Below are 24,556 nucleotides of genomic sequence, written 5' to 3'. Positions count from 1 at the left end.
GGGGTCAGCGGAGCGGGAAGGTCCTGGGGGGCCTCCCTCTCGGTCTGGCAGCTGGGCCTCTGCCCTCCCGTGGGTTTGCAGGGCATCTTTCTAGCACCACCCTCGCCCAGAGGGCGGAGGCCCCGGAACTCTCGGGGCCTCACTTCTGTCACGTCCTACTGGTCAAGGTCCCCGCCAGCCCAGATGAAAGAGGCAAGGAAACAACTCCACCCCGGCGTGGGAGGCTGGTCCGCTTTGCAGAGGGGCGTGGGGGGGGTCGGTCTGTGGCTGCTCATCCCCCGACCGAGGTGAGACTCGGCTCGGAACAAACCCTTTTAGGACAGACTTTGCATATGCAACAAATAACATTTGTGGTTTCACACACACACACAAAAACCCCCTAAGGAGCAGTTTACAATTGAAGTGAGAGTTCTAGCAATCTAAATCGACTGTGTTTCCTCCGAAGCTTCACCGAGCGGGAAAACCCAACGGCCCATTTCAGCCTGAATCTCACCCTGCACTAGACTCACCCGCGGCTACCCTCAGCCCCCGATTTCAGAAACTCTGTGTTTTTCTAACACCCGGCAGGAGTGCTGGCAGGAGTGTGTGAAGTAGTCGGTGTGAAACCGGAGCCGGAGCCGGGAGCCGGGAGCCGGTTGCAGAAGCGCTGTGTCCCCTCCCCGCTGCACGCAGGTCGCGGCTGGGCTCCGGGGCTCTCACGAAAACGGACTCAGCGAGAGCTCCTCTGTGCAGCAAACGCTTGTTCAGCCCCCGTCGTGGGCCAGGGTCTGCTCCAGGTCCTGGCTGACTCTTCCGGCTGCTGGTGCCACCCGCTCCCGAAAGAGGAGTGCGGAGAGCTCTCCGGCTATGTGGTGGCTCTGCCCGCCTTTGCTTTCAGTCCCATCAGTTGTGGAGTTGTTTGCTTGAAGCATGTGGGTTTGTCGTTGCTGCACCGTCCCCGGTGTCGGCCCCTCCGTCGTTACGAAGTAGCCCCGTGGTCTCCGGGGACATTCCCGGTGCACGCTGCGTGCCGGCTGTCCCCGCCGCACGGTGCGTTTTCGTTTCTTTCAAGAGCCTGGGCCCCTGGAGTTACAGCGCTTCCCTGAGGACGGGGTGCAGCCGGAGGCTGCTTGTTTATCCCCCTGACGGTCTCTGCCTTGGGCTGCAGCATTCCTTTAGGGCAGTTACGTTTTTCAGGAGTTTTACTGAGGTATACGTCACGCACCATCAAGTCCGTCTGTCCGAAGTGCGCGTTTCAGCGCGGGTCCGTGCACTGACGGAGCTGCACCGACAACGCCGCAACTTCACCTGCGAGCGTTCCCAGCGCTCCGGAGCGGCCCCTCGCGCCCCCACACAGCCAGCCCCGCACGCCCTCCCCCTCCCCACCGCACCCGAGCCGCAGGCGAGCTGCTCTCGGTGTCCACGAGCCTCTTCTGGCCATTCCGTGTAGAACGTCGTCTTCGGCGTCTGGCAGCTTTCCCTGCGTGTGATGTTGTCGAGGTTTAACGGTCCTGTGGCGTGTACAGCGGTTCATTTCTTTCTCTCGAGAAAGATAGTTCCATCACAGGCACCTGCCACTCTCCGTACACCCACTCGCCGGTCGGAAGGCGTTTGCTCTGTGCCCACTCTCCTTTAGCTGCTGCAAATAACGCGTCTCCGCACGTCTGTGTCCGGGTCTTCGTGTGGCCGTCCGCCTCCGTTCCCCTCGGGTTAACTGCCCAGGGGTGGAATTCCTGGGGGTGCGGTGAGTTTATGTTTAACTTCTAAAGAAACAGACAGATTTTTTTCCCAAAGTGGCTGTACTTATTTTTATATTCCCACCGGCAATTGTGAAGGTTCCGATTTCTCTGCATTCTCACCAGACTTTGTTGTTGTCTGTCACTTTAACCGTGGCCATCCTGGTGGCTGTGAGGAGATTATCACGCCGTGTTTTGAACGTCGAGTTCCCCATAACTCAGGATGTTGAGCCGGTTTGCGTGTGCTCACCGGTCGAATTAGCTTCCTGGGGCTAATGCAGCAAAGTGCTGCAAACTGGGCAGCTTACAGCGACGGGAACTTACCGTCTCACGGTTCTGGGAGCCGGAAGTCCGAAATCGAGGTGGCCGCCGGGCCGTGATCTTTCTGTGCTCTCAGGGAGAGCCCGCCTCCTGCCTTTCCCTCGGCTCCTGGGGTCTGGGCCCCTCCTTGCAGCTGCATAGCCCCGGCTCTGTCTCTCTCGCACGTGGCATTTCTGCCTCCTGTGTCTTCCCATCATCTTGTTATGAGGATGCCAGTCGTGGCAGATGAAGGCTCCGCCCTGCTTCATCTGCCACGATGTCATCTGCCACGTTGAGATGTCTCATCTCAACTCATGACATGGCAGAAACCCTGTTTTCTGTTGAGGTCGCGTTCTGAGGTGTTGGAGTTAGGACTTCAACACACCCTTCCGGCGGACACGACCCGGTGCCAACACTGGCCGTTCGTCCGTCCCCTTCAGTGAGCCACCTACTCACGTCTCCTGTCCGTTTCTTAAACGGGGTGGTTGTCTTCTTGCTGAGTCATGCGTGTTCTTTACACGCTCTGTGTGCAAGTCCTTTTCCTGATACATGATTTGCAAATATTTTCCAATGTGTGGCTTGTCTTTTCACTTTCTGAGTGGTGTGTTTTGAAACATAGAAGTTTTTTATTTTGGCGAAGTCTAATTTATCTTTTCTTTTTTTTTTTTCCGGTTACAATCTGTGCTGCTGTTGCTGTCTCTAAGAACCCCTGGCCCGACCCACAGTTGATCAGCTTTGGCACTAGGGCCACTCTGGGCCAGGTGATTCTTTGGGGCGGGGGCTGTCCCGTGCATTGTGGGACGCTTAACGGCACCCCCGGCCTCTGCCCCTTACACGCCCGTGTCCTGCACCCCGCTCCAAAGCTGGGACCACCGAAAATGCCTCCAGACGTTGCCGAGTGTCCCCGGGGAGGCGAAACCACCCCCGGCTGAAAACCACGGGCTTGAGTCAGCGCCGCCGAGATTTGCTCCCGTGTTTCCCGGTGCGAGTTCTGTGGCTTTGGCTCTGAGTTGAGGTCGAGGATGGTGCTCAGTCAGTTTCCGTGTGTGGGCGAGACGGAGACCTGCGTGCGCACGTCACACCCAGGTGCCCGGGTGCCGTTTGGGCGAGGAGGCTGGGCTTCGATCCCCCGGATTAAACGTCGTCCGGCTGCACGTGCGTGGGGAGGTCAACCGGCCGGAAGTGTGAGCGTTGGTTTCTGGACCCCGTTTCCGTCCACACGACCTGTATGCGTATCTGTACCCCGGGACCCCGGGACCTTCGTCGCTGCAGCTTTACGGTGGGTTTCGAGATGAGTCCGCCAACGTCCTTCTCCTTCAGAATGGTTTCCTGTTCGTTGGCAGTTAGCGCGATGACCATTGGGTTGTCACACTAACCTAATGGTCGGGTCTGATTCCGCTGTTTGCCCTCCGTTTCCTGTTGATCTCATCTGCGCGCTGCTCCTCCCTCTCTTGTGCTGAACAGTTTTAACACGCCACTCTAACTACCAGGCTTTTTAGCTGTGTTTGCCCTTCTCCTGTCTCTGAGTCGGATCTGGGGATCGCATGCGCGCCCGGCACCGGTCGCGGCCCACGGCGGGCGAGTGCCGGCCGGGGTCCGGTGGGACGGGAGGCCCCGCCCCGGCGCGCCTCTGCTTCCCTTCCCCTTTTGCGCGCCCGGTGGCCGTTGGCACCGTGTCTGTATTTGTTGTCAAGGCCGTGGTACAGGTTTCAGCTGTGAAACGTCAGGTGTCTCAGAGGAGCTCGAGGAAAGGAAACATGTGCGTGTCCAGCCACACGTTTGCCCCCCGACCCCCACCCCCCCGCTCTCCGTCTCTTCCCATGCGGGGGTCAGCCTCCGAGGTCACCTCCCGTGAACTCGGGAGGGCACTGATGGCCCTCATCGCTCCTGCACTTGAACTGAGCTTTGAGGCACTGGGGCCAGGCCGCCTGTGGGCCCCAGGAATTTCTAGGCTGAGGCGGCATTGGAATCGGGGACCCTGACTGGGGTCCCGAGTCTGCCACGCACAAGCCTCGGTTTCTCTGGGAACGGGCCAGCCCCCAACGTCCGTGACCCAGCGCGGCGCTCAGCTCGGAGTCGGACGCCCGTGGTGTGCATCCAGCACGTGGGCGTCAACCCCAGGGGGACGCGAACCAAAGCCGAGGTCGGTCGGCTGGCTGCCCGACGGCCCCGGGCTCCCGTCTGTGGGCTGCCCGGGGATCTGTGACGGTCCCCTCTCCCCCGTGCTGTCGTCTCCTGGGCCCTGCGGCCCATCGTGCTGAAGGTCACGTCCACCTGCCCCTTCGCCTCCTTTCCCACAGCACGTCCTGGCGTGGCCTTGCCTGACCTCTCTGCGGGCTGCCCCGCCCCCATCTCTTCCCTCCCAGCCAGCCCTGCCCGTGGCCCCCGGCCACCTTCCTGAAGCAGAGCTCGTGTGACGCGGGATGTGATCACGTCCTTTCTAAGCTGGGGGACGTCTTAAACATTCCATAAAGCACAGAAAAAAATAACAGAACAGTTGGGGGGGTCTGTTCCCTCATCTGCCTGCCACCCCTCCCTCCCCAGAAGTGACCACTGTCCTGAAGGTGGTGCGAATTCCCCGGAGAGTTCTGTGCTTTATAAGACCTGTATGTTTGGGGGGGTTAAAAAGATTTTATTTATTTATTTTTTAGAGAGAGGGGGGAGGGAAGGAGAAAGAGAGGTAGAGAAACATCGATGTGTCGTTGCCCCTCACATGCCCCCACACTGGGGACCTGGCCCGTGACCCAGGCATGTGCCCTGACTGGGAATCGAACCAGCGACCCTTTGGTTTGCAGGCCCGAGCTCAATCAATACCTGTGTGTTTTCCTAAACAATATGCACTCTGTCTCGTGGTATCCGGTTTTACATAAGCCGCACGGTACTGTAGGATTCATTTACCAACTTGCGTTTCTTTCATTCCACATTACACGTTGGAGACTTATTCACACCAGTGCACGCTGCCCGAGTTTGCCCATTAAGTGCCGAATAAGTAATAGTAACAGTAGCAGTAATGTCCACTGTAAAACGAAACCACTGTGCTTCGTCCTGCTTGTCACCGAGCAGCAAGGAGCCTCCCCGTCCCCGCTTCCTGCTGCAGTGCCCACGTGGGAGTGAGCGCTTCCCTGAGGTTCACGCCCGGACCCTGAACTGCTAGCGAGTCGGGGGGCTCGAGCGTCTCGTCTTTACGGGATGCCTCCAAGTGCCCCCGTTAGATTACACGTCACACGGCCCCTTCGAAGCTCATTCCTGTGCCCGTCATCACCTACTAAAGTTAAAGGCCGTGCTCAAAGCCCCTTTGAGTGAGACCCCCGCCACCTTTATATTTTCTTCCACATCGCTGGCTTTGTTTCTCCATCCATAACAATGAAGTCAGCCCTGGCTGGTGTGGCTCAGTGGGTGGCGTGCCGGCCTGCAAACCGAAAGGTCGCCAGTTCTACTCCCAGTCAGGGCACGTGCCTGGGCTGCGGGCCAGGTCCCCAGTTGGGGGCACGCGAGAGGCAGCCAACTGAGGTTTCTCTTGCACATCGATGTTTCTCTCCCTCTCTCTGTCCCTCTCCCTTCCTCTCCCTCTACGAATAAATAGATACTCACTACAGAATTGTGAGATCAGCGAGTTAATCTGTGCCAAACAACGGGCACATGAAATGGATAGTTTCGTTTCCCTCCTTTCTGTCCATACGGCAGTCCCGACCCCTCCTTCCCCCAGAGCCGTGTGGGTAAGTCTCTCATCCAGGACTCGGGTGGGTGTCAGTGCCAAGGCCGGGGTGCTGTCGGTGGGGGGTGGGGGAGGGGGGTCCCTGAGAGCTGTCTCCTGGGCAGGCCGGCTCACGGGGTCTTGGGTCGGACTCTTGTATCATGTGCACATGTGATCCCGTGTGCTGTGTCCTGCTTCCAAGTCCAAGGTGACAGGGAACAGATGGGGCCGGGAACAGAGGCCTCTCTGTGCCCATTTCGTCGGGTGACGGTGATGACACAGGCTGGGCGCACGTCGCAGTGAGTTTTAACGCCATCGCCACCGTCTGGAGGCGGACTGGCTGGGTGCTGACCGAAGCTGCTGGAGTGGGGGCTCCCGTGCGTTGCCCGGCCAGAGGCGGCGCTGGGGCAGGCGGGTGGGCAGGGCGGAGCTGGGGCGGGAGCAGGGAGAGGTTGGACGCCCTCCGCGGGCCAAAGGCGGGGAGGGGGGCTGTTCTGTGCGGACTTCCGGTCACGGCCGGCCTGTGAGGTTTTTCCTGAAAAACCAAGTTCAAACTCCTACTACCCGCCCCCCCACACACACACACAATTACCCCCCACTGTGCCCCAGGAGCTTGAGAAACACTGAGGAATTCTTACTTTTCAAATCTGCTTCATCCAGATTCTCTCAGGACGTTGAGGTTCACCTGAACGTTATTTCAGAACATACATGTGGTTCATGGTTCATGGAATAACAGTTTTTCCTTAGGACATTCCTGCAGGCGTGGGAGAAACTACCTTCCTTGTGCCGGGGGTGCGTTTGCAGTTCTGGGCGGGGGGGCAGTTTCTTTTTTTTCTTCTTTTTTAAAGATTTTATTTATTTTTAGAGGAAGGGGAAGGGAAGGAGAAAGAAAGGAAGAGAAACATCAGTGTGTGGTTGCCTCTCGTGTGCCCCCCACCAGGGACCTGGCCTGCAACCCAGGCACGTGCCCCGACTAGGAATAGAACTGGCGACCCTTTGCTTCGCAGTCCGGTGCTCAATCCACTGAGCTATACCAGCCAGGGCTGGGGGTGCAGTTTCTTGTTGTCCTGCCCCGCCTCCTCTACTTACTCAGGGGCTGGGGGGGGGGCACACTTGGTCCCTGAGTCTGTCTTTCCGCTGAAGCGCCCCCAGCTGAGCAGTCAGGTGACCTCTGTTTGGCAGCAACGCCTGGTGTCTGTGCCCCGCTGCGAGGGCGACCTTCCCCTCCCCACCCCCGTGCCCCCAAAGCTCCCACTGCCGGTCCCTCCCGGCCCCGCTGAGCCCGCCAGTCCCCTGTGTGTCACGTGTTTTCATGACCCTGGCTCTTCTTCAGAGGGCGGCTTTGCCTTCATCACCTGCGTCTTGCCCTTTTCACATAGACTTCAGGCTCAGTCTCAGCCATCGAGGTGAGCGGCCGAGGCCACGGGCCAGATCAGAAGGACCAGGGAGGGGTAGGTCTCGGGGTTCCTCTGGTTTGCGTCACGTGGCCCTTACCGAGCCGGGCCGGCTCGAGAGAGCGGCCTCCTCGCCCCGCCGGGTGTTGCGCATGGGGAAGCTGCTGTCAGGACAACTTCAGAGCTTCCCGCTGCGTCCCCAAGGACCCAGGACCCGCTCCGGCCCCAGCCCCCAGCCCCCAGCCCCAAGCCCGGAGCAGACACGCCCAGAAAGGGGAGGGGCCCGCCCAGTCACCCCGGCCCACCCGTTCCCTCCCCTGTGGAGTGCTGCCCCCTTAGGCCGCCGAGAGGGAGGTTCCCAACTCAGTGTGCCGAGGGGTCTCAAATTCAAACTGTGGGCAGAGGCCTTGCAGTCCTTTCAGGTGGAGGACACACTCGATACTTTCGCTCGTCACGTGCGAAGCCCCCTGAACCCGCTCTGCTCCCCACGCCCTCCCTATCTCTGAGAATCTGGGTTTTCAGGCGCATTTAGTGGTTCCCCTCGGTGTTGTGTTCGGGCCGACGGCCCAGGATCTGGTTTGTCTGGAGTATCGTGTATCGAGAGCCTCCGGGCAAGGATCTCGTGTCATGAGACCCCGCCGAGCCGCCGCGGGGAAGCCTCGTGTGAGAACACCTGAATTCATCTCACCTCAGGTGCCTTTTCCACGAGGCGCGCTGGGTCTCCTGCGGCGACCGGCTGTCCCCCAGGTCCGCCCGCCGAAATCCGATGCGTGCCGCTCAAGTGCACGCAGACCCGGTCACCTCGGTCCCGTTCCTTCCAACAATGGCATTTAAAACCTCGCCCCACTGAGGCGTTTGTTCTCGAGTATTTCCTTATTCATCACCTCCTTCCTTCCCAGAGGAGACTTCAAAATGTGTTTTGTTTGGCATTCACGAGCAGCTGGTGGGGGAGGAGGGTTAGGTAGGGTGGCTGGTGTCGTTTTCCCACCTTTCCCACCGGCCTCCTCCTCCTCCTCCTCCGGCCCCCAGGCATCAGCGCCCTTGAGTGAGGCGAGAAGGTCCCGCCCACGGACTCGGGGGCAGCGAAACTGAAGTCGTTGCCTCTGCCCCGGCTCCCGTGCTTAAGCTGTAACTGCACTGGATGCACCCTGGATCGCCTGCGGCAGAGTTCTCCGTGGTCCTCGGGTGTCCGATCCACTGGGCCAGAGGGCTTGCCATCCACAGCCGCGTCCCTAGTGGGCCCCCTGCCCACACGTCCACCTCCCCTTGCAGTCTCCTCCGCCCTGCCATCCACGGAGAGGTTCCCAGGTGTCGCTGGAGCAAATAGCGTTGAACTGGGCTCGTGCTTCCCCTTCCTTCAGTTGCATTTTCCAGCCCAGCCGGCTCAGCACACTCGGCTGTGGCTCTCGAGGTCTCGGGGGCCCTGACGCCGCCTCCATTTACTTGCCACCGACAGTAGCGTTTCTCAGAAAAGCGGCACCGGTGACTTGTTTGTGTCTGTACGGTGTGTGGCTTTTCAGAACCAGAGAACTGAAGGAGTTCCCTCCGGCAGTAAGTCGGGGTTGTAAAGGGTCAGCGAGATGGTCTCATCCGCAGGGTGGAGGGACCGCGGCACCGGGCACAGCCACGGCCCTCCTCGCCCCAGGGCCGTCCGCGTAAAACTGAGCCTCCCGTTGGTTTTCTCACACGCACGCCTCTAAGGTCAACGCGGTATATTCCCCAAAGCAGGAGAGCACCTGCCTGTGTTTCCGTAGAGAAACGGGGGCAGAGCTCGCAACCTCCCCAGGGGCTCCGAGTCGCTGTGGCGCCGGTTCCTCCTCTAGCCCCACACTTACCGGCCAACCGCAGCCGCAGCCGGAGCCAACCCTCATCCAAGGGGTGAATGTACTGGGGACCGAAGGCAGAGCCGGCCTGTGTGTTTGCAGGTTAGGGAAGGCCAATCAATTACCAATGAACCCAACTCTACAGTACTTTTAACTGAAAAAAAAATTAAATGAAGGTTCGCGTGACTCTCTTACCCACTCGTGCTTGAACAAGTGGGTACGTCAGGCTCTCGCGTGGACTCCCAGGGTGCACAGGTACAGGCTGCCTGCAGGGGAGGGCCTCGCCCAGGCGCTCGTGGCCCAGGGCAGGGAGCCTGACTTGCTCGCCAGCTGTGACCGAGGCCAGCCGTCGACCACCTATTTCCGTTGAAAGTGGGATGCGGACCTTGGCTTTGCCCCCGCACGTCTCGGGTCCCTTCCCAGCGGGGAAGCGGCACGTCACCGGCACCTCCGTGAGGTTGCGCTCGCTCCGTGCGCCCCGTTTCCAGCCGGTGCCTCCGAGGCTTTGCACCTGGAGAGGCACCGAAACACTGCCCCACCGCCCAGAGCGCCCTGCCACTCACGCCGCGCGGAGCCCGCTGCCCTGGTCCCCAGGGAGCAGTCGTTTCCTTGCGGTAGTCACGGGTGGCGCCCACTCTTCGGTCGCCGAGGGGCTGGCACTTTAGCGCACTGAACTCCGAGCCAAGGCGGCGGAGCGGCTCTCACCCAGCTGTCCCTGTGCTGGCCTCGGGGAGGGCCTCGGAGATCACCTTACCGCCGGGTCCCCCAGTGAAACTTCAGGACGGTGGGTACCCAGCTCTTGGCAGAGCTGCCTGCACGGGTGAGGGCGAGGGCGCAGGACGAGGCCGCTGCCCTGGTGGGGGATGGTGAGTCGGGACCAGGGGTCAGACTGACCTTGCACCCGGGGTTCCGGGCAGGACCAGAGTGGCTGCTCTGTGCTTAGACGGAGGAAGGGAGCGGGAAGAGGCCGGGACTCCAGGGCGCCGCTGTGGCCCTCCTCTTCCTCTGTGTCCCCTTGCGCTCAGGCCCTGGGGACCCTCAGGCCTCAGAAGACCTGGTCAGCCCACCCTGTGCCTCTGCAGAAAGGGGCTTCCCTGCAGGGCCGCCCCCCGTGGCCCAGCCGCAAGGCCAGGCTGTCACGTGGACTGTCGCTTCTCTCAGGCTCGGCTCCCGAGGGGGACAGAGTAACAGTGGAAGGGCCCGCACAGCGGCGCCGTGAGAGGCGAGGTGCAAAGCTCTGCAGAATTCGGGGTGGGCCCCTCGCAGGCTCTGTGGCGAGAGGGCGCCCAGACACGCTCTCCAGTGTGTGCTCGCTCGAGTCCCGGCGGCCCAGGCCACCGGTGAGACCGGCCGCCCGTCAGGGAGGGCTCTGGGTTGGTCCGGAGCCTGCTGGTTCTGGTCTGCCTTTGGGGACCACCTAGAATAAGTCAAATCCCCTGTTTATAGGACAGCCCGTCCTGGGTGACACTGTCTCATGATGGCCCAAGGAGCCGACTGTCTGGGTCCTAAAAAGAGCCTGGAGAGACAGGGCTGCAGCCCCGCCCCCCTCGGCAAGGGCCCTGCCCAGGGGCCGCCCTCCGGGGAATCCGAACCTTGGCATCCCTTGGAAACCGACTCCGATAAATCCAATTCACCAAAGACAAGGGCATCCGGGATGGCTGGAAATTAGTTTGAAAATAAAACAAGGCACTCGTGTTTGCAGAACAGAGCTTTCTCTTCCTGTTGGCAAGTTGAGAGGGGCCAAATTGCAGGGTGTTGAGTGGACAGGGAGTCAGGAAGGATCAGTCGGATGATCTCAGGGCCCGCTGTCGCCAGGGCGTGCTGGCCAGGGTCACCCCTCCCCCTCGAGCCTGGACCGGCACTCGGACTGCCAGCTTCCTCCAGGGCCCACCCGCCCCCTCCCCCACTTCCCCACCTCCACAGCAGGCCAGCTCCCCGAGCACGTGGGAACCCAGTCCTCCCCTGGTGCCTCGGTCGGACAGAGGTCTGGTCTGCTTCGTACTGGCCGTTGTCGTTTAACCTGCAAGGGACAGCGCGATCCCAGAAGTCCTGGCAGGGGGTGGCGAACAGGACCCCAGGGTCCCTGACACTGGGAACAGGGCTCAGCTGGCATTTGATTGTGCACAAGCGTGTAACATCTCATGTATGCTATTGTTTTGCTTGTAACTCCTCGGGTGTTTACAGTTGGAAACTTTTATTTTGAGATCCTCGTAGATTCACGTGCAATTGTTAGAAATAATACAGAAAAAGCCCATGTACCCTTCACCCAGTTCCATCCAGTGGTAGCACCTTGAAAAACCGTAGTATGATTCCCCAACCGGGGGTGCCGACATCCATACATTCCAGACCCGGGAGATTCCTGTCATCACCAGCGTCTGTGTGGCCACACCCACTTCCCTCCCCTCCACCTTCTCCTCATCCTCTGGCACCCACCCATCTGCTCTCCATTTACAAAGTCCTGTCACGTGAAGCATGTTACAGACGTGGCCCTGACCAGCGCGCTCAGTCGGTCGGGCACCGTGCCTCAAAGCAAAAGGTCACCTGCTCCGGCGTGGTGCTACTCCTGGTCAGGGCACGTGCCGGGGGTTGTGGGTTCAGTCCCCAGCTGGGGCTCGTGGGAGGGGCAGCTGGTTGATGTTTTCTCTCCTATCGCTGTTTCTTTCTCTTCCTCCCTCCCTCCCCCTCTCTCTAAAAATAAATAAACTTGTTATTTATTTATTTTAAATATTTTATTTATTTATTTTTAGAGAAAGGGGAATTGAGAGATAGAAGCATCAGTGTGTGGTTGCCTCCCATGTGGCCCCCACTGGGGATCTGGCCCACAACCCAGGCATGTGCCCTGACTGGGCATCAAACCAGCAACCCTTTGGTTTGCAAACCCACGCTCAATCCACTGAGCTACACCAGTCAGGGCTAAACTTTTTTTTTTTTAAAGAATGTTGACCTGTGTCGCAGGTTCGATTCCCAGTCAGGGTACATGCCTGGGTTGCAGGCCATGACCCCCAGCAACTGCACATTGATGTTTCTCTCTCTCTCTTTCTCTCTCCCTTCCCTCTCTAAAAATAAATAAATATTAGAAAAAAAAAAAGAATGTCGCCACTGCTGGGTGGCGTGGCGCTGCACGCGCTGCTTTTTGCGAGAACGCCGCGCAGTCGTCCTGGGCGGCCGCGGCCCTTGTGTGTTCCCGCCAGCGGTGTGTGCGTGGTCTCTAGGCTCTCTGCGTCCTCTGCGTAGGGACGGTGCTCAGTAGTGATTTGCAGGCTGACCGATTCGGCTGTGTGCGTGGCACCTTGACCTCGTGCAGAGAGAAAGTCTGGGACTTGTGGTGAGGTGGGACTGTGGGCGTCGGGTGGACCCTCTTCACAGCTGCCGCCATGGAAGCGCTCGCAGACACCCAGCGTCCTGACGGGTGGGCTGGCGTCCGCCCTCCATCGTCACGGGGACGTGACGAGCAGCGGGCAGACGGCCCCGAGACCCTTTGAAATGCCGACCCACGCGTTGCGGTGGCTGGACTAAGGCCCTCTCGTCCATGGCAGGCGCCCGGTTGGGGGACCCGCCGTCCGTGAACTTGCAGCAGGGCGTCCAGAGCAGTCACCCGTGTCTCCTTTGAAACAGGAGGACCGCGACACCATGGAGGCCGATCTGGACAAGGACGAGCTGATCCAGCCCCAGCTCGGAGAGCTCTCGGGCGAGAAGCTCCTGACCACGGAGTACCTGGGCGTGAGTACTGCGTGGCGGGGGGGGGGGGTCCTGCGGTGGGGAGGAGAGCGGGACCGTGGACGGACAGAGGCTCCGCCACGGCACACGAGGGTTTGGCCTGGTCTGTGGCGATGCCATAGTTACGGGAAGCTCCCTGTTGGCCAGTTTGCTTCCGGGGCCCTGACGTCCCCAGTGGCCCCGCTCCCTGCCACAAGCAGACCTGCTGGCAAGCAGAAGAGGGGTCAGACTGTAGCCACGGGGCGCATGCCAGGGGCCTTCGTGCCATCTGCAGGCCTGCCGGTCCTCAGCAGCAGTCACCTGGCCAACTGTCCATGTGCCTCATCTGCCGGGGGGGGGTTGGAGATCGTGGTGGGTGCGGCGGTCGTCGGCACACGGCTGATGGCCCAAACCACCAGATGGAGGAGGTTGTCCGGCAGAGCGGAGGGTGGGGTGGGGAGGGAGTGAGGGCGGGGCTGAGGACAGAGGCTGAGCTGGCAGGTCGGGAGTGGGAGGGCGGAGAGCGAGCAGTGAGGCCCGAGGGGAAGCAGGGGACGCAGTGCCTCGGAACACAGACGGGAGGGGTGTGTCGGGGTCAACGAGGAGGTCGGTCCCGCGTCTGAGCGGCCTGTGGAGTCGTGTATGTATGACCGGGCCGAAGTCTGAACTCAGAGAACTCCCCATGACCCTGACACTCGGCCAGCTCCGGGGACCACTGCTGAGCACACACCAGCTAACAGGGACAGCACGGTGGGAGGGAGCCGCCGATCCATCCATCCGTCCATCTATCCATCTGTCCATCGGCCAGGACAGAGGGCAGTGTCCAGGCTCGGGGCCTGGAGTGTCTCCTGGATCAGAGAGCTCAGGAGTGAGTCGGCGGGTGCCAGAGCGTCAGGTTTCTGAAGGGAGGAGCAGTTACAGGGGATGAGGACCGATCCAGATGGAAGCCCTATGACGGACAGACAGACAGACAGACGGCTACGTGCTAGGGGTGAAGGGCACTGGTGTTGACAGGAGCTCCAGGCCTCTCGGAGCTGCCGGTTGACTGGGTCAGTGGCGTGGACCCTGAAATCTCGAGAGAGGCCGTTGGTTGGGGCAGAAGGTGGAGACGGTGACCTGGGAAGGAAACCGTGTGGGCGCAGGGGTCTCAGCCTCGGCAGGACGAGCGGAAGCAGAAGGCGCCTGTCCGTTGCCACTGCTGTTCCCCGCCTCCAGTCCAGGCCCCCATCACCTCCCCCGGGCCACTGCTCGCCTGGCCCACCGGCCCTGGTCCCCAGGCCGGAGCACAGTGTTTGCTGGTGGAACCTGAGGTTGGAGGACAGCCAAGGGTCTAGCCACGGGGCGCCGCAGGCAGAGGTTTGGGGTTTTGCTCTGCATGAGCCAGGGAGTCGGCAGGTCCAGAGCCGGGGAGCCACTCAGTGTGACCTAGCCTTCTGCTGTCGCCACCTCCACTCTCACTCCGGCTGCTTCACGGAGAATAGGCCGTGGGGGCAAGTGTGAACGAAGGGGGAAGGCCGAAGGAGTCTGGGGGTGCGGTGACCGCCGTACCCCGTCACGGACAAGGTCTGCTGCCTGTCTGTGTCCACAGCATGTCTCAAGGTTCAAAGGCATCGAAGTGACTGCGGCGGCTCCGGTTACGTTAGGTCAGGTGGGAGGTGCCTGAGAGAGGCTGGGAGCGAGAAGACCCGGTGGGTTCCAGGCGGTTCCGAGGGCCTGAGCCCTGATGGGGCTCCGGGGTCCCTGTGGAGGGGCACTGGCTTTGTCGGAGAAGGGTGAGGTCCGTGCGGCGGGACCTGCATTCTGAAAAGTGGCTGTTGAGGACACTGCCGGCACTCGAGACCCAGCTCCCCGCACACAACCGCACTGGCGTGTGCGGGTCCACAGGCCCTCACACAGCCGTGCTGACACAGCCCGAACACGGCCCCTTGGCCAAACAGCTGGCAGCACCTCCACCCCGGGGACCGCCGTGGCTGACAGCCTCCCTCGATACAGTGAGGACTTTTAACGAAAAACAAGACCGGAGCCCGCTGGGACCCGTTTAATCGGCAGACAGGCCAGGCACAAAGGGACAGAGCTCGCCGGCCCGTCAATCACCCGGTCGGCGGCCTCCAGCGACGGTGTCGTCTCAGCACGGCAGGCCATCCTGGCTCTCCCGAGAGCCTGGTACCGCCTCCTGGCTCCTGGCGGGAGGAAACGCCCTGAAGCCCGCAGGAAGGCTCCACGTGGCCTTGCTCGTCTGGTCGGGGTCAGGTGTTTCCGGCGGGGACATGAGTGATAAGGATGAGCACGGAAAGAATTCACCATACGGATGTGAAAGTCAAGTTTATCCGTTTCCTGGGGCTGCAGGAACAAATCGTCATAACCAGGGCGGCTTAAGGCCACAGAAGTTCATTCTCACGCCGTTCTAGGGGCCGGGCTCCGGAAACCAGGGTGCCAGCGGGGGCGCCCGCCTCCAAAGGTTCTGGGGGCCCCGGGGGCTCCTCGGCCTGGGCCTGTTTGACTCCAGATTCTGCCCCCGCCCCCCCCACCGGCCTCCTGCTCCTCTGCCCTCTCTTTCACGTCTCAGAGGGACGTGAGGGACTCAGAGGGACTCCTGCCATTGGACTTGGGGCAATGGAGGATGAGCTCTTTGTCTGAGCTCCTCACCGGGTCAGATCTGTAGGGACCGTTCTTCCATACCGGGTGGTCTCAGGCACGAGGAAGTGTGTCTTGGGGGCCCCCGTACCACCTGCCGCGCGAGGCCCCTGTGGGGTCCCAGGGTAGAGACAGGTTTCACCAGAGACCCGAACGTCGAGCCGCAGTCCCGGAGGCTGCGGGGCGGGGCGTGCCCGGTTTCGTGTGCCGTCTCTGCTCCTGAGTCACCCACCCGACCTTGATCTGAAATCGCCGGCCCGCCGGCCTCTGGGCGCTGGGCCAGTGGTTTCAAAGGAGGAGTCCTGCTTGCCACGCCTTTGGCTCTCTGGCGAACGGAAGGGCTTTCGCCTCTTATCTTCGCAGCGGCCTGTGCCAAATGGGAGGGCGTGGCACAAACAGGACACTTCACCGGGGAGCACGTGCCCCCCAAATCCTCGCTCACGCCTCCCAGTCAGGGTACTAGGCAGATCTTTCAGGGTCATTCCAAACATAATGGCTCTTTGAAACACTGTGTCAGAAAATTACATTCAAAAAGTTTTTGTTGAACGGGTGCCCTTTGCCTAACACACAGCAAAAAGCCAAAAAAGTTGAAGCCGCGGCCCTCCAGACATTTACACGGGAGGCCCAGAGCCGATGACACGGCGCTGCTGGTCAGGGAACCACACAGCAGCGAGGAGTGGCCGGGGGCGGCAGGTGCTGCCCCACGAGGTCAGAGCTAGCCTAGGGTTCCCCCAAGTCCCAGACTGCCGAATGGGCTTAAAAGTAGCCCAGGCCCCACCCCACGCCTCCCAGGATCGGTTACTGTGCACGCCAGCGACCAACCGAGAAACTGCTAGCTTGGAGGGGAGGGTGGAGGGTTAGGGTTAGCTTCATTACGTTCCACTTCCTCCAGGAGGGAAGGGGCCTCCCTCCCGCCTTCTGGCTCCTGTCTTTTTCCCTTCCCACTTCCTTCCGCCCACCCGCCCTCCTCCCCCCCTAGGCTGGGCCCCGCCTGCCCGCTGCCCCAGCTGGTAGCTGTGCCCCAGCCCAGGCCACGCCTATTGATGCCCCCCCCGACAGGAAAGTGGCCCTTTTTTTCTTCTCCCTGCCTCCAAGTAGTATACAAACCCAAATAACTTCTCAGTACGAACCAAGAAATCACCGGTGTAACTCCAATTTAAGAAATGTAACTTTTTCCTTGGAAATAATCACAGGGTCTCAGAGAGTTGGGGAAACAGTGTGGGGAGTTCGCATGCACCCTCACCCAGAGCCCCGCCCCCACCCCACCCCCGCGCCCCCAGGCCATCCTGGCTGTAGCCCCATCCCCTGGGCCGGGAAGCTGCCGCAGGCTCGGTCGCTCGGACCTCACCAGCTGCACAGAGGCTTCTTTGCTCAGCAGCTTTCCTCACTGTTACTATAACACGACCACATCACAGAAACTTGGAAAATGGGAGAAAAATTATTCTCGGTTCTGTCATCCTGCGTGACCTCTGCGTGCAGCCCTGAGTCCTTGCGCGCTCTGCGCGCTTGTGGCGTGTTCGAAAGCAGCCTTTGTGTGCAGGGTTGTAAGTCGACTTTGATTTAACGTTTTAAATGAGCATTTTCTTTATAGCCTAGTCTTCATCATGGCAAATGGCTATGTAATACTTCGAATGAACATGCCGTATTTTACCTAATTATTCCCCTATCACTGGGACAGCTAGATTGTTCCAGTTTTGCTCTATAATAATTTTGTCACAAGCAACTTTGTTTATTTAGCATTCTCCGTATTTTGCATTTTTTTACTAGAATTGACACCCAAGGATATGAACATTTTTACAACTCTTGTTTAAAATTTATTTATTTCAAGAGAGGAAGGGAGGGAGAAATAGAGGAAGAGAAACATCCATGTGTGGTTGCCTCTCACACCGCCCTCCCCCCGCAACTAGGGACTTGGCCCGCAACCCAGGCACGTGCCCTGACTGGGAATTGAACCTATGACCTTTTGGTTCACAGGCCAGCCAGCACTCAGTCCACTGAACCACACCAGCCAAGGCTTCAACTGTTGATATAAAATGCCACATTATTTTCCAAAAGATTTGTCTCAAACTTCCATGCCACTAACATTTCAAACCACGGCCAGCAGTGGGGGGTACCATTTCTTTAATTGTCACTTATTGAATGCTTTCTTCTTGGTAATTATTTGTGTGGAAAACTCAAAAGGAGCCCAGAGGTTTTGGCTAGAAATTGGTGATAAAGATTTATTCAAGGATCTTAGGGTTTGCAAACCAGCAACACAACTAGGCAAGACCCAGAGTGTTCGGAAGAAGAAAGAAAGAACGAACGAGGGTTCCTACAGTGAAAAGTGCATTCCTGAGAAGAGCCGGCCCTGCACGCTGGACTGGTCATAGATGATAACCATCTCTGGATGGCCGATGGTCTGGATGCTGGACGTCAGTCAGGTGGTCTGGACACTGGACGCTCTTCCCCAGCCCTGCGGGGGCAGCCAGAGGGTTATCCGGCCGTCTGACATAGACCCTGGCGCTGACGCAGGAATGCAGGACTGGAGAGTTCAAGAGTTGACGTTCCCAGGCCAGTTAGAGCAAGAATGGAGTCATCTCCTCAGGCCTCGACCTACTGGGTTTTAGTAATTCAGCCACTTGACTCTGGTGTCTTCATATTATATGTCTTCACCCTGTTCTTCACTCGTGAGGTTGACCATTTTTCTGTTTTCTGGTGGTATTTCCTGTTTTACGGCTTAGCCGTTTGAGTCCTTTGCCCAATTATCTGTTTAGTCATTTACCTACTAAGTTGTAAGAGCTCCTTATCTAATGCAGATTCTAACCTTCAATCGGTTAAATTTACCACAAAGATTTCTTGTATGTCGTTTACCTGTTAATTTGGCTTCCTTTTAGTATATTGCATATGTGGAAATGTTGATTTTTCATGAAACCCAATCTCGTTTTCCCCCTCTCACTTTCACAAGTCAGTCCTCTGCAGAGACGTGATATCACTCCATTTATCTGTTTTCGTCTCCTTTTTTCCACGGCTTGGTTTTTTAAAAATTCATACCGCTAAATGGTCTACCATGCAAACCTCAGGGGAAATTTTCCGCCATCTGTGGCACAATCCTCCCTCGTGTATCGGCAAAGCCCCGGGTCACCGTAGACTAATTTATTAAACGCAGCAACTTCTGCTTCCAGGTCAGCTCTCAAGGTGCTTTCTCCAGCCCCTCTTCCTCTTTCTTTCCCCCAGATCCTGACCAACACGGGGAAGACGAGGCGCAGGGGGGCGCCTGGTGCACAGTGGGGCGGCGACGAGCCCCTGCGCCGGCCCGTCACGCCCGGCGGCCACCGGAGCGGGTGCCCCGCGTAAGTCCAGGCGGACGGAGGCGGGGGGGTTTGCTTAAGCTTCATTTTAATTAACTGCAGTGTAAGATGTGTGTATATGAAGTTTCAAAATAAACCGTTCCTATGGAAAAGCATTTATCTCCTTATTGTTTACCTTTTGGGGATTTTTGAAGGGAGCTCGAGTCTCCCACTCCTCCCCCTCCCAGGTTCCCCCCCCCCCAAAAAGGGAAGAGGTTGGGTTTCGGGATCTCCAGGGCCGCTTCTGGTCGTCCCCCAGGAGAAGCCCAGTGTGGGCCAACGTGACTGCACAGGAAGGGGCCGGAAGGAGTCGCGGGTCTACCCGGAAAGGACAGGGGTGGTTCCTCCTCCCCAGCCTGTCGCTGCAGCGCGAGGCTCTTTGTTGGGATAGAGTGCCACAGGTTAAGACACCAAATCAACTTATATTTAGATGGATTTTTTAAAAAGATTTATTTATTTATTTTTAGAGAGAGGGAGAAAGAGAAGAAGAGAAACATCAATGTGTGGTTGCCTCTCACCCGCCCCCCACTGGGGACCTGGCCCGAAACCCAGGCGTGCGCCCTGACTGGGAATTGAACCAGCAACCCTTTGGTTCACAGGTTGGCACTCCATCTACTGAGCCACGCCAGCCAGGGCTAGAGGGGTTTTTAAAGCAACTATAAGCTGCCAAGCCTTATTCATTCTTCATAGCCTTGCTTTTCCCCTGTTTACATAAACAAAACTTCAGTCTGGTTACCCAGAGCCTCTGGCCTCCCTGGGGACCCGAGGGCCTAGACAGACGCCTGTGTGCTCTGGGGGAGCACCAGGCCCGGCAGCCCAGCACAAGCGGGAGAGAAGTGTCTTCTGTGGCCTCTCTTCCCGTCTAGAGAGAGAATGCTGGAGAGAAACAGGTACAAACCGGGGCTTAGAGAGAGCAAGCAAAAAGACCTGCATTCATTCATTCAGCACGTACTAGCCATAAAATACTTCCAATGAATACGCTCTGTTTTACTTAGAAATCCCCTAGACCTGGGCGTCCTGGTTGTTTCCAGTTTTACTCCTCAGTAATGTGAAATGAGCAGCCAGGCACAGGAGACTGGGCAGGCCCAGAAAATGCCCGTTCTCACGGAGCTGTGTGCACGGGGCCGCGGATGCCGAGCGCCGGTGCCCGTCCGGCACCTGGCCTGTCATGTCAGGGCCCACGCCGTGGGTCGGCGCTCTGAGACCCATTTGACTTGATTTCAAAACTAGTCGTTGTGTCCTTCATATGTCACGGTTTTTATTTTTAACTAGTAATATACTAGCTAACATAACACCTTTTTCTCTTAAACCGACAACAAGTATTTTTTAGCCCACAGAGAAGTTGAAAGAGTATTACAATGAAGCACTTCCAGCTGTTAACATTTTCCATCTTTGCACACTCAGCTCTCTCACACCTGCCCTCTTTTCTGCGTGCATAATACACACGTGTGCACTTTTCTGCTGAACTGTTCGGGGAAAGGTTGCAGACTTTCAGCACGCATCTCCTAAGCCACTAAGAATGTCCTGTACGGCCCTGGCTGGCGTAGCTCATTGGACTGAGCGCGGGCTGTGAACCAAAGTGTCGCAGGTTCGATTCCCAATCAGGGCACATGCCTGGGTTGCAGGCCATAACCCCCAGCAACCGCACATTGATGTTTCTCTCCCTCTCTCTCTCTCTCTCTCTCTCTTTCTCCCTCCCTTCCCTCTCTAAAAATAAATAAATCTTAAAAAAAAACGAATGTCCTGTACTTAACCACATTATCTCACCTGAGAAAGGGAACATGAATTTAATAATATTGTGAGGTATGTCCAGGGTCCCTAATTGTCCACAGAATGTCATTTATAGCTGAGGAGTTTGGTGGACTTTTTTTAACTCCTCACCCAAGGATACCTTTATAGATTTTAGAGAGAGAGGAAGGGAGAGAGAGACACTGATGTGAGCGAGAAACTCCAAGCAGTTGCCTCCCCTACACACCCCAGCGGGGATCAAACCTGCGACCCAGGCGCGTGCCCCGACTGGGGATCAGACCTGCGACCTTCTGGGTCACAGGATGACGCCCCGCCCTCTGAGCCACACCTGCCAGGGCTGTGGGGGTTCGATCCAGAATACAGCCAAGTGTCAGCGGCTGGTAAATCCAGTTCATAAACATCACATCTTTTCAAATGAGACGTTACAGGAACGAACAACATTCATCTTGGTTGACATGGGAAAGAGGACACCAAATCATCCATTTTAAAAATTATTTTTAAAGCATCTTTTAGAATGACTAGCACCCTGGCTTCACAGAGAGGCAGGGATGACCCGAGGACATTGTAATCCGAGAGAAGCGGAGAAGGAGCCTAATAAAGACCAGGTCTGACCAACGGGCACAGTTAATTCTCGAGTCCTGTGTTCTGCTTGGCAGAGGAAGACGAGGACACTGCTCCACGCCTGGGGAGCACGCGCGGGTGTCCCCTGACTGTGGGAGCGGTCACCGCAAGGAGTGCGAGACCTCGTTGTCCTGCATGGCGGGCCTTCCCGCTGGAACGGAGCGAGTGCCCGCCCGGCCCCCTCCGCTGGGCACGCCCAACGCGCCTGTGTGCCCGTCTGCACCGGAGGGTGTGCCAACCGTGGGGGGTGCGGACTAAGTGAGGGGATTCCTGCCTCAGCAGCCCCAGAGCAGGGGGACAGAGAGACGATAGGTGGGGTGCGGTCAGGAGGGGGTGTCAGAGGGAACATTCTGGGCCTCAGGTCGGCCTCCTGAGAAAGTGGATATACTGTCCACGCACACCGGCCCCCAGAATGTGGCGTTGCCGGGACACTCTGGTAACCTGTGTCACACACGCGTTCGAGATCCTGGCACTTTTGGGGGCAGTGACCCCCTCCCCTTCTAGGGCTTTATACTGGGGAGAAATCAGAACTTTGCAGATGTATAGGAAAGGGTGTTACTTATACAACGAAAATAATCTAAATGTCCAAAGCAGGAGGCTGATGACATAAACGATATAGTCACACAAAGCAGCATTGAAAATGATGTTTTAGAAGAACATTTAATGCATGGGGAAAGCCTCACGACAGCCAAGTGAAAAAGCCAGTTAAGAATAATGTGGATCACCTGAAACCTATATAATTTTATTAACCAGTGTCAGCCGAGTAAATTCAACTTAAAAAAAACAAAGGAAAAAAATAGTGTGGATCTAGCCTATTAGCCTTACTGACTTACTGCTAGCCTACGTACGGACTCACAGTCCCCCCCAGTTTTCTGCACTTTTCTAGTGTATATATTTGCACTTGTTAAAAGATACCAAATGGTAGGAGTGTGTATGTCTCGGTGCTGGGAGAGCCGGCCACGCTGTAGATTCTCTGTGTTTTCCTCGTTTTCCATGATCAGCACAGGCTTTATGATCAAGGAGAGAAAGGTGGAAATAAAAACAAACCCAGCGGTCCCTGTGCAGGGACGTCCCCGTTCCCACATGGGGGGGCACGCCTCCCCCGCCCCCTCAGCCCGTTTCCCTCAGGTCCCAGCCTCCCTGCTCCCTGCATTCCAGAACCAAATGTGACCCCAGCATTTAACACTTCTTGCTCCATCTCCAGCCTGCCCTCCTGCTGCCTCCCCGCACCTCCCCCTCCCTCACCTCGGGCCCCTCTGGCTACTTCCCCGGCGGCCCGTTCTCCTCTCCCCACGGGGACCCCTGCCAGGGGAGGGGTCTGGCCGTGACTTCAGCAAACCACTGCTGCCCGGGCCGCGGTGGCCTTCCTGCTCTGACCTTTACTCCGAATGTCTCCCAGAGGCCACCGCAGACACCCCTCCCCTGGTAGCTCTCCCCACTCCAAGTCCCGCCACCACCGTGGGCTGGTCCCCCGCCCCTGACCCGTCACCCTTCTCCCTCCTAAATGCCGTGTCCTGCAGGCCCAGTTGAGGTCCCCGTCCCATCCTGCTTGTTCTCTGGTTTCCACGACACACTGCTGACACCGCATCTCTGACTGTAGCCCAGACTTCTTGTGCCCCCAGAACCCCCCCTTGAGCGTTTCCCAAATGAACACCACGGTCCCCTGGGCCCCGGCTTCAGGGCAGGGCGTTAATGCCCCCAGGCACCTGAGCCGGAATCCAGCCCGTGCACCCGGAGCCCTCTGCGCCCCACGTGCTCTCCCAGCCCTGGCTCTTCTCTCTGCCCTCTGGAGCCACTCTCGGCCTCGGGCCCAGGAGGGCCCCCAGCGACCTCCCCGCCACGGCCCACCCTCCAGGAGCACGGACAGAATGAGTGATCTCCCCAGCACAGCGTCATGGAATGTCATTTCTGTGACCCCTCTTTCCTTGAGGGCTCAAATCCAGTCAAACCCAGCCCACGGGGTGCTTCCCGATGGGCCCCTGCCCCAGCTCAGCCCTGGAAGCTCCCCTGGACACCCTGCACCCTGCAGCCGCCAGTTTGGGTGGTGTCTTCAATCTTTTTTTTTTTTAAGATTTTATTTATTTATTTTTAGAGAGAAGGGGAAGGGAGGGAGAAAAAGGGAGAGAAACATCAATGTGTGGTTGCCTTTCATATGGCCCCCACTGGGGACCTGGCCTGCAACCCAGGCATTTGTCCTGGCTGGGAATCGAACTCTATGGGCCCTTTGGTTTACAGCCCGTGCTCAATCCACTGAGCTGCACCAGCCAGGGCCTTAAATCTTTCTGTACCAATGCAGCCTGAGTAATTCTTTGGCCTCTTCACCTTGCTCATGGCATCACCTCTGCTGGGAAAGTATCCCTCGTTGGGCCCCAGGCAGGCCCAGGTCAGAGTTCAGAACTGGCTGAGACACACACACACACACACACACACACAGTGCCTGCTGTCCTCTCAGGGCGGTTGTCTGTCTTCGCTGCTGGCACTGACATTCCAGAACAGCCATTCCGTGGGACCCGCTCCGAGGACAGGTGGGCCCAGGCTTGCTGGGATGTGGCCCACCCGCGAAGCCCCTGCTGGAGCAGGTGGCTGGCGTCTCCTTGCTGAGGGGACCGAGCGTGGTGCTGCTGTGCATACAGGGCCGACCCAGAGCACCCTGCCTGCCCCTGTGTGACGTACTGGCCCAGGCCCCACCCCTCCCGCCTGGCCTGGGGGCTGGAGCAGTGGAACACCCACGAGATGCCCACTGGGTGAGTGGGCCTCTGCCTCCCCCACCCAGGTGCCAAGTGAGGCCACGCCTGCACCACGTGGGCAGACTCCCAGAAACCAAGCCCTTCCCAGCCCTGTGTCCGCCTGACTCCCGGTGTCATGGCTGACATGACATGCCCCGTCTTCTCTGGCCAGATTCTTCCCTCCACTAATCTGCTCCATCCTTGGAGGAGAAAAACCAGACTGTGCCTCAAAGTGGTTGAAATACCATGCCCCACGTCTCCCAAAGCCAAAAGATAGCATCGCCCCCTCGAAAGATGCCGAGTCGATTATCGCTGTAAATGTGTAAGAGCTAATGTGAGCGAGGTGAGGGTACTTCCTACTTCCTGCCAGGACCCTCACAAAGGTAAAATATCAGCCCTGGCTGGCGTAGCTCAGTGGATTGAGCGCGGGCTGTGAACCAAAGTGTCACAGGTTTGATTCCCAGTCAGGGCACATGCCTGGGTTGCAGGCCATGGTCCCCAGCAACCACACATTGATGTTTCTCTCTCTCTCTCCCTCCCTCCCTCTCTAAAAATGAATAAAAAAAGGTGAACTATCTGCCAGCATCAGTTTAGCCAAAGAATTTCGGGTACTTCCCCTTCCTGTGTGTGTGCCTGTGACGCTGCAAGGTGGTCAGCGGTCCAGTGTGTCCGGCTTTCTGCGCTGACCACGGTTTTCGCTGTGTTCCTGCAGGCCGGAAGACCATCCCGTTTCCCCCCAGCCATCCCGACACGCCAGGAACAGCTGCCTCCTGTCCCCGCCGAGGGCCCACCGTCCAGCCTGCAGGTGGGGGCAGCCGGGTGCTGCGGAGCCCCAAGTGTCGACTTCACGTAAGAGCACTGGCAGCATGGGGGGGGGG

The 24,556-nt window shown here is 58.3% G+C and overlaps 1 protein-coding gene across 4 annotated transcripts in view; it reads left to right on the top strand.

The window, feature by feature from the left end:
• Window positions 1–24,556, top strand: part of ARMC9 (armadillo repeat containing 9) — a 104,914-nt gene that overhangs the window by 66,752 nt on the left and 13,606 nt on the right. For all 4 annotated transcript variants that reach the window (XM_045845801.1, XM_045845800.1, XM_045845799.1 and 1 more), the window contains 3 exons: window positions 12,542–12,646; window positions 18,470–18,585; window positions 24,391–24,527. In XM_045845801.1, the coding sequence (XP_045701757.1) occupies window positions 12,542–12,646; window positions 18,470–18,585; window positions 24,391–24,527 (358 nt within the window). The remainder of the gene's footprint in view (window positions 1–12,541; window positions 12,647–18,469; window positions 18,586–24,390; window positions 24,528–24,556) is intronic.

This window comes from Phyllostomus hastatus, unplaced genomic scaffold, assembly GCF_019186645.2.
Source record: "Phyllostomus hastatus isolate PE091 unplaced genomic scaffold, TTU_PhHast_1.1 phas_contig_477, whole genome shotgun sequence".
Lineage (NCBI taxonomy): Eukaryota > Metazoa > Chordata > Mammalia > Chiroptera > Phyllostomidae > Phyllostomus > Phyllostomus hastatus.
This window is presented reverse-complemented; position numbering and strand designations above follow the sequence as displayed.